A 9,723-nucleotide genomic window follows, 5' to 3' on the forward strand; every position below is an offset into this window, starting at 1 on the left:
TATATTACTATGTAGAGGGACCTGGATAGCAATAGAAATTAGAGTGTAAACTGTTAGGGTAAATTATTTTTTTATATGATTAGCTATGTGTTTATATGGAATTGTGCTGTATGCCCAAAAGGAAGCAATAGGCTAGAAAAAAAAAAAAAATTTTTATAATCCCTCAAATTATTTCCTTTAAAAAAAAACAAAAAACTTTTGCTGTTATTAAGTAAAAAGTTAATATGGGTAGAGCCAAATATGTAGCATGCTAAATATATGCTTGTTATAATAAAGTGAACTCAATATTTAGGTAAAATTGGTATCATTAACATTTGTGTAATTACTGGCTAATGAAACACTTAAGGCTAAGTAAGTCAGAATTGACTCAGTGGCTCACAACAATAACAATACATATTTTAATAAAAATAGGGATACATATTTTTTATAAAGGCAGGCTTTAGTGTATAATGGAAACCCTGGTGGCACAGTGGATAAGTGCTATGGCAGCTAACCAAAAGGTCAGCAGTTCAAATCCACCAGGCGCTTCTTGGAAACTCTGGGGGGCAGTTTCTGTCCTATACAGTCACTATGAGTCGGAATTGACTCAATGGCAACGGGTTTGGTTTGGTTACGAGTTTTAGTGTATAATATATAATTTTATTATAATTTATAATATAATTATAAAATATATAATTTTATTATAATTTTATTATGTTCTCATGACAGATTTACAGCTTCTCGAAAAAAGTTGCAAGAATGAAATCATTACTACTGTACCTCAGGATGAAAATCAAAGTGAAATCTCCCTAAGCAAAGTACTCTGCACAGATAAAGAAGTAATTAGCCAAGGACAAACCTTGAATGTTCCTGACTTTAGAAAATCAATTACTACAGAAATAAAAGACAAGTTGTGCTTGGAAAAAGACAACGGATGTACAGAGTTTCAATCACCAACTAGTCTTATTTTAGTGGCTGATACATCAATAGAAACAAAAATGATACACCTAGAAAGTATGGGCGGATTAGACAGTCACCATCCAGATGTACATCTGGAGGCTGAAAACCACAGATCATGTGACAGTATTTTAAATGACAATACAAATCATAGTAAAGATGTTTCTGAAAACGAACCATTCAAACAGCAATTCAGATTGCTTCCCTGCACTCAAAAAAGCACTGCAGAGAGGGTAATGACAAATACTGACCAAACCAAAGCAGAGCTGGATTCATCTCTAGATGTAAAAGAGAAGCCTGTTCACTGGGAGAAATGTAGTTTACATAATTCAAGTAGCGTTATGTTAGATGATAAACGATGTAAAACAAAACAACTGTTACGTACACAAAGTGAGTGCGGCATATTGCCACTTAAACAAACTTCAGATTTTCAGCAACTCTGTAATGATACTTCAGAAAAAGCTCAACTAAATATTCCCTGTGACACAGCAAGCAGTTATCCCATTTCATATGCTGCTTTCAGCGATAATTTGAAACTGCTTGAAAATTCAGATAAAAAGGTTAGTATTGTGCCTATGTTGGTGAAACCCAACTCAAGCCCTGGGAAAAGAACTACACGGAAAAATCTGGATGCGCAAAGCAGTCAATTTAAGGACTGTTTGGAACGTCTAGAAAATAACATGACTATTCCCCATCTTCAGATTGACAATGAAAATATACATGCTTCACAACCCAAAGATATGAAAACTGCTGTTTACAGGAAAACTTCCACAGAAATACAGCTTTCCAGTAAAGATAGTCAGATTGATGAGAATCAGATAACTGAAGCCACGAAAAATGACCTCTTCCTTCTTGTGAATGTTAATGAAAGACAGCATTCATTATTAAATAATACAGAGAAAACAGAGTCGTTAAATGACATCGTCTCAGAAAAAATTTATATTGAAGGACAGCTGGAAGAGTCACGTTCATTTCACATAAAGGCATCTGGAGATTCAGTAAACACAAGTGGAATGTCAGCCTTTGATCTTTCAACTTCAGATAAAAAAACTGAGAAAACTCCAGTATACTTGAATTTTTTAGACCCTGGTACTTGGTCAAAAGTAAATCAAATTGAAAGTCAAACAGTGAGCACTTCAGCTTCCAGCATTCTTTCCTCGCCAAAGGAAAGACCAATAGGTCCATCTGAAAACAAAAAGATTGTTTCAACGACACTTGGTAAAAATACTGGTGTGGATGAAGTCAGGAAGGGTGTTGTTAGACAAGGTAAGAAAATAAGATTTGAAACAAGGTTATGTTTTAATTCTTAAAATTTGTTTTTCCCACTTACTATTTTTGGTAAAAGATCTCCAAACAGATTTTAAAATAAATACTTTCATACTAAGTGTTTTGGCCTAAGCCTATAATATCATATAAACATCTGTATTTATAAAAGAAGGAAAGGTTTTATTTGAGTAGCAATGGATTTTTTCCCCCACGTAAACCTGGGCCACTATTATCCAACTTGTATTGTGGTACAACTGCATTTTGGGAAACGAAAACTTTTTTTTTCATCATCAAGGGACTGAAAATATGAAAACAAGAGATCCAGGTCCTTAATTTTACATTAGGAACAACACCTAATCTCATTCTTGTTTACTTTCTGGAGCAAATGCTGTGAAGTAGTTGATAAGGCTTCTGCCAGTGAGCAAGTTTATTCCTTTTCTATGCTCTCAGCACCCTTAAAAAAACAAAAACAAAAAACCTCCTTTACTCAGAATCACATTTTAGTTTCTCTCCTATGTAGTCACCTTCTTCTCCTAATCCCCTTTCCTTAATTTTTCTATTTTTATCTGTCTGTTCACCAGCACCAACTATGACCAACCCAACTCACTTTTTGTTTTACAAGTAGTACTTAAGTATAACACTAATACATTTCATTCCACTCCTATTTGCCACTGTTTGAAATGCTTTAAACTTAGTACCTTAATATGGGCCTATATGAATATGTTCAAATGTTAAATACTTGAGGGGCTATTCTGTTCTTAAAAACCACCACATGAAATGACATTATGTCCAAGTTTTGCTTTAAAATACTCTAGAAAAGAAATAGTGGCAGTAGTAAATAAATGATGAGTATTGATGCTGGGTGATGGGTACATTGAGGTTCATACTCTTTATTTTTTTGTGTATTTGAAATTTTTCGTAATATTAAAAAAAACATACTACATATCATGAATAGGTGTTGTATAAATGTATAAAAGATAACAATGAGTAAGAGTTTAAGATGTATAATCATGTAACATGAGGAAAATGTTTCCTCTGCTAACACAATCTTACAAAGTTGTTGAGGTTGTCGAGGACACTCTTAGATTTTAGGAGAATTCTGCTGTTTTAGCAATGTATTAGAGACCCATTAAAGGAATGCAGATTACAGGGTAAGCTTTGCATGGTCATCAGACTTAATACAGGCTTCTTTTAAAAAGGAAATTGAGAAAAATACTTTAAAATGCTTAGGGACTACAGAAGAGTATATCTTGTTTACTAGCATCAAGGGAGAGGTAAATGTAGGGAAAATACCAAAACACTGTATAATCTCATTTCCCAAACTACAACTTTCCTAATAAAGTGTATTACTTCAGATTCCATTAATTACAGTTTGTCAAGTGCTGCTTCAGGGGCTGGTCTGATGTGTACCATTTTCTCACAAGTCCTTTCTTCTAAGTCTCAATCATATAAATAAGATGGAAGGGAATGTATCTAAAATACTGTAGAAATTCAACTTGTCAAATACTCTTAAACATACAAGTATCTTTTAGCTTTTAGAGTTGACATGTTTCTTTATATCATTTTACCTATTTATTGAAGCCCAGTGACCCCTTCTGGACTGCCCTTTGTGGGGCTTTTATTATAGCCAATTTCTTTATATTTTATAAATCCAACATTTAGTTGTTTCAGACTTTTGTCATTAATCTGCACTGTTGAGATGTTCACTATATAAATGTTTACATGTGTGGACAATGCAGTAACCAGGGGAATAACATTTTATATGAGTTATAGCTTTAGAAGATAATTACATTTATACCATTTCATTCCTTTTAATGTGAAAATTATAGTGAGGTTTTAGGAAGTAGCAATAATAAAAACTTGTTTGTTTTATGAAGTGGAATGCCTAAAAACAAAGCCTAGAAAAACTATATTCAGAGTAAAATGAAAATAGAAATTGTTACTTTTTAAATACAAAAACAGGATCAGAGAGAAACAAGTTCAGTCACTAAAATGAGTGCCTAGAGAATAAAATTCAGTTGTTGCCATTTCCTCTTTGTCAATCAGATACTACCAGCATTAACAGAGTTGCTGACACTTTGAATAACTCCAGTATCCATCCAGATCCCAAGGGAGAGCCCAGTGAAGAGAGGAATGCAACTGCAAAGACTTTTTATGATTCTTCTTTTCCCACAGAACACGTAAGTCAATTAAAAATATTGCCAAGCAGACCTTAGTGAGCTAATTCTACAGATATGTGTAGAACTGTACGCATCTGGATGCTTTAAGACCTAACTGATCTCCAAAATAATATCAAGAGGGCAACATGGCACCATTTTTCACAATTAAGGTTGATGGAAAACAGCAGGAAAAAGTCACAGTGTATAAATCAAAAAGATATAATCCGGCCTGTTTGGGGAAGGAGAGTGTGAGGTAGCATACTGTGTACTTCTATTTTTTGATCACCTAAATTTAGGAATAGTGGCATTTGAGCATTTAAATTTTTATTTTATTAAAGATGATGCCTTAAAATAATCTAATCAACTAAGTTCCACTGTGTTTAGTAGTGCTTAATTTCTACTATTTTTAGAAACTGATTATTGCAATAGAATAAATTTATTTTAATTTCAATTAGAACATACAGTATGTGAAAGGGCTAAATATTCATATTGTGGCATGATAGTAAGTTTGGATTTGTGTATTAATCAAAGTATTTGTAGAGATTATATGGTTCAATGCACCTAACTACAGCTGACAATTTATTTGGTTAAATTTTTAAGTTTTGTATTTTAGTTTGCAGAACTTTACAGAGAACAAGGTTGTACTGTCAAAGTCTAAAAAATGACAATTACAGGCTCAGCGCTAATAAGGTATTCTAAAAAGGTTAGGAAAAATTACCTACTTAAAATTGCACTGGGACAGATTTTAAGATCACTGTGTATTTAAAATTTGAGAGGTGGACATTAAACAACTTTGTCATTAACACAGAGAGAAAACTAGAGTACTAACACATCTTTAACAAATAACAGCTTTTATTTTCCTTTTTGAATAGAAGAACCCTCAAGTGAGGTAGCATATAGTCTTCCTGTGAGAGGGAGAGTTGAAACTAAAGTCAATCTACCTTTTTCACCCTTTCAGTGATTAAGCTCAACAACAACTTGGTGTATGCAAGTGTGTATCTTTACAAACAACAAAAAACAGTAAACCTGGTTTTGGGAAATCTAAGTTCTGACCTTAGCCAGTTGGGCAAGGCATAGAATCAAAGCAAAAGGGGAACTTGAGAGCATCAAGGCTAGAATCGTGTCTAACAGGTTGAATACTTACTTCTTAGATAGTTGTCCTATTTTCAAACAATTTAAGGGTATGATGGAAGTTCCACATCTCCCTTGAAAGTGCATTTTTTATCGTCAATATAGGGCAGTTCTTTGTGTCTAATTCCTAATGCTCTCCCTGTAGTTAATCTTGTTTTTAAGAATTTACATTTATAGAACTTGTAACGTTTCAGAGATTTTACAAATTTTATTCCCGCAGCAGTCTTGTAAGGTTAAGTAGTTATTTTTCCTATTTTACAGATGAGGAAACAGTGATACAAATGTGAAATAACTTTCTCAAGGTCATGAACACACCACCTGCAGTGGACCTAGCTAGACTAAGATGTCTTGCCTTTTATTCAGCTTTTGTAATAGAGAAGAAAAAAAAAAAGTTTTCTCAAATATTGGTGCATTTAAAAGAAACTCAGTTCACTGGCTAGACATTTACTAGGAGCCCTGGTGACACAATGGTTAAATGCTTGGCTGCTAACTGAAAGGTTGTAGGTTCAAACCCACCAGCTCTCCATGTGAAAAAAGACCTGGTGATCTGCTCCCATGAAGATTATGGCCTAGGAAACCCCACAGAGCAGTTCTGCTCTGTCACATAGGGTCACCATGAGTCGGAGTTGACTCAACAGCATATAACAAGTTCTTATTTCTACGTGCCAGGCACTATGCTGGGTGCTAATAATCAAGCTTAAGCTCGATTACCAATTAACATGTAATGTGGGACAAATTCAAAAGCAAATCTGTTCTTTTGCCTTGACTACTGAAAGTGTTGTTATCCTTGGATGAAATGGACCAACTCAGTCTTCTGTTTATGAAGCCTTTTAATTAACTGCTCCCTAAAATCTTAACATTCTTCTAAATCAGGGGTCTTCCAACTACAGCTGGCAGGCCAATAAGCAAAGTTTTGTTAGGGCACAGCAATACGCATTCCTTTACATGTCTGATTGCCTTTCCACCACCCATCTATCAGTTTGTGGTACTGTGGTGGCATGCATATTGCTATGATGCTAGAAGCTATGCCAACTGTACTTCAAATACCAGCAGGATCACCCATGGTGGACAGGTTTCAGCAGAGATTCCAGATTAAGACAGACTAAGAAAGATTTTGCAATCTACTTCTGAAAATTAGCCAATGAAAACCTTCTGGATCACAACAGAACAGTTACACTCGCTTGCTTGCTTTGGACACATCATGAAGAAGTTCTGGAGAAGGATGTTAGGTGAGGTAAAGAGTCCATGAGGGTGTGGGAGATACTCTGTGAGATGGATTGGCACAAAAACTGCAATGATGGACTCAAACATGCCAGCAACAGGATACCATAGGTCTAGGCAGTGTTTCATTCTATTGTACATAAGGTCGTCAGGAATTGGAATGGACTCAGTGGCAGCTATTTATGGCTGCTTTTTCGCTACAATGGCAGAAATTAAGCACTGCAACAGAGGCCTTTTGACTCACAAAGCCCAAAATATTTACTATCTGGCTCTACACAGAAAGTCTGCAGACCCCTGTTCTAAATGAAAGCAAATGAATTATATGTACCAAAAGGATGAGAAGTTCTTTATATTTTTCAACATTTCACACACAGTCCACGCCAACACAGTTAAACTCAGGGCAGGTGTTATGTGCCGATTCATTCTCTCCCAATGGTTCAGAGTTACTTTTTTGCTTTTGGAGGGGGCGTTGGGCGGGTAGCCTGCTGCAATCTTGATTATATCCAGCAGTGAGGATGGGAGAGGGGACCCAGAGTAAGCAAAGGAAGTCAGTTATTTCACACATCCAATGAATGAAGGTCCACTTCAATTTTAAGATACAACTCCAGGCTGAAATAAAAAGCACTAGTACTCTACTGAAGTGTAGCTGAGGCCAAAGAGCAGGTCTTTTGAATCAGGAGACTTTTTTAAAATAAGGAAAGGAGCAAGACATGTGCTTATGGCTCTGACAAAAGCTGAAATTTTACAGAAGAAAAATTACTCCTGTAGACTTCAGAAACAGTTAAGCTAAATAGAACAAGTTCTGTTAAGTGCAATCCTTAGCTACTAAGCCACAGTATATCCTTTTTCTTTCTACAGCCAAGCCCTGCTCCTGCCTCTCCCACCTAGTGGGTAGGTAGTCAACGAGAAGGAAACTAAAGCATACGTGTGTAAAATGTCTTCCTTTCCATCATCAAAGTCGATGAATCAAGATTTGGGGAAACTGGCTAATTTGTACTTAATGCAAATATACCAAGATGCAACAAGCATTTTGATAACAAAACACAACCATTAAATCATACAAATCATCAATCCTTTTACTTCAAAGAACATCCACTTCAACATTCAACTGCTACCTGGATTTAGATTTAATATATTTCTCCATTATCTTTTCTCAGTCTTGCACGGATCACTTAGAATCCATTACTGGCCTTAAGAACTTGATGAAATATGCTGAACATACTTTAGTGCTAGACATTAGCAGAAATGTTTATGCATGTTTTTATGGATTACCAAACAGCAGATGTTTACAATAGCACTTTTGAGCTAAAAGCAGCTGATGAGAAAACCAAGGACCACAAAAGGTAAATGACTTTTAAGGTCTCTTGGTGGTCCTGTGCTGACAACTTTGGCTTTATTTCCTAAGAAAAAAGGCAATAGATAGATGCAAGCACATCATCCCAAAGGATCAGAGATTAAGACTCTGAGGGGACTGGTGTCAATCTAAAAGGAGCAGCCCACCTTAAGATTAAAAATCTAATCAAAACCAGTTGCCACTGAGTCGATTCCAACTGGCTCATTTAAAAAATAAATTTATTATATAGTCTCGCATTAAAACAACCATGTTACAAATACACTACCTTTTACCAGTCATATTGAGGTTTTAATGTAAGGCCATACTCAGAGATCTTCACAAAGATTTATGAATACTCACTGCAGCTACTTTATAACAGTGAACGTATTCCTACAACTTAAATGTCCGGTAAGATCAAATTATGGAACACAGACTATTACAGAGCCAGGATTTTAAGTCTTAATAGGGGGAAATGCTAAAGTTTTTTAAATAAAACAAAATGATGTAAATTAGTATGATCCAAAAATGTCAGAAGTATATACACACGGAAGAGAACAGAGACTTTTATCAAAATGTTTGATGGTTGGGATCTTTGGTGATTTTAACATAATTCTTATCCTGTCCCATATTTCTAAAACATACATGTATTTCCTTAGAGTTAGAAAATTAAAAACTCAGTAATTGTTATTTTAAAACACTAATATTTCCTTTGACTGGAATATTTTATCTGGGAATCTCTCTGAAGACATTCAAGTAATTTTTTAAGAAGTTAACTCTATTTTTGACAGAGATGAATTAGAAACAATTTAAATGCTCAGTAGGGAATAGTTATCACACATTCAATATAGTGGAGGATTCTGCAGCCACTGGCAATTGTTTATGAAGACTATAACGACATAGGAAACTGTTCACGGAGGAAAAAGCAAGATAGAAAATTCTACAGAATTATCAAATATGCTAAAAATAGAAAAGACTAACAGCAAACAATACCAAAATATTGACAGGTATGTCTGGGTAGTGGATTATTAATGATTTTTAGTTTGTTCTTTATACTTTTCTCTATTTTCTAGATTTCCAGTAAGTATGTTATCAAAAAACTTTAAAAACTTCTTTAAACACAGTATTAGTAAGTATGACCCAATGCAGTGTCCTGGAAACAAGCCAACTTCCAAATACCTCATTGCTCTTTCCTGTTTCTTCAACAATGGAGCTCTGAAGCATGAGAGGAAACATGAAGTAAAAGGCAATTTTTATACGGCAGCTTATTTCCGTTATAATTTAAAAATTTTCCCTGGCTTTGATAGAAGATACAAACCATAAGACATCTTTGGGACGGGAAGGGAGTAGAAGACAAAACAGATTTTTATCTGCATTGTTTTAAGTATCTTTTCTTTCCTTTTAATGTAAGCTCAAGACCTTTTGGAAAACATTTGTGGTATCCCTGGAATATATTAAGGGTTTTGAAGCGTGTTATACTAAGCCTACAAATTTATATTTTATAGTTTTCTGGTGCCAAAATTACTAAGGTAGTAGTTGGAAATCAGCCAAGATGGGGGATTTATCACATACTCATAACTGCAGAGGCTTAACAGATTTTCTTTTAAGGTCTTTTGTCTGTAACTGTTTAGAAAATATGAGTAATAACCTAAATAGTAAAACAAATTTGGTCTTTCCTAG

General features: G+C 34.8%; 1 protein-coding gene across 1 annotated transcript in view; it reads left to right on the plus strand.

The window, feature by feature from the left end:
* The window catches only part of CCDC73 (coiled-coil domain containing 73), a 113,514-nt gene that overhangs the window by 103,130 nt on the left and 661 nt on the right, over positions 1-9,723 (plus strand). Inside the window, exons 15-16 of the mRNA XM_064289440.1 lie at positions 709-2,189; positions 4,221-4,382. Of these exons, the coding sequence (XP_064145510.1) occupies positions 709-2,189; positions 4,221-4,382 (1,643 nt within the window). The remainder of the gene's footprint in view (positions 1-708; positions 2,190-4,220; positions 4,383-9,723) is intronic.

The sequence above is a fragment of the Loxodonta africana genome, chromosome 7 (assembly GCF_030014295.1).
Source record: "Loxodonta africana isolate mLoxAfr1 chromosome 7, mLoxAfr1.hap2, whole genome shotgun sequence".
Classification (NCBI taxonomy): domain Eukaryota; kingdom Metazoa; phylum Chordata; class Mammalia; order Proboscidea; family Elephantidae; genus Loxodonta; species Loxodonta africana.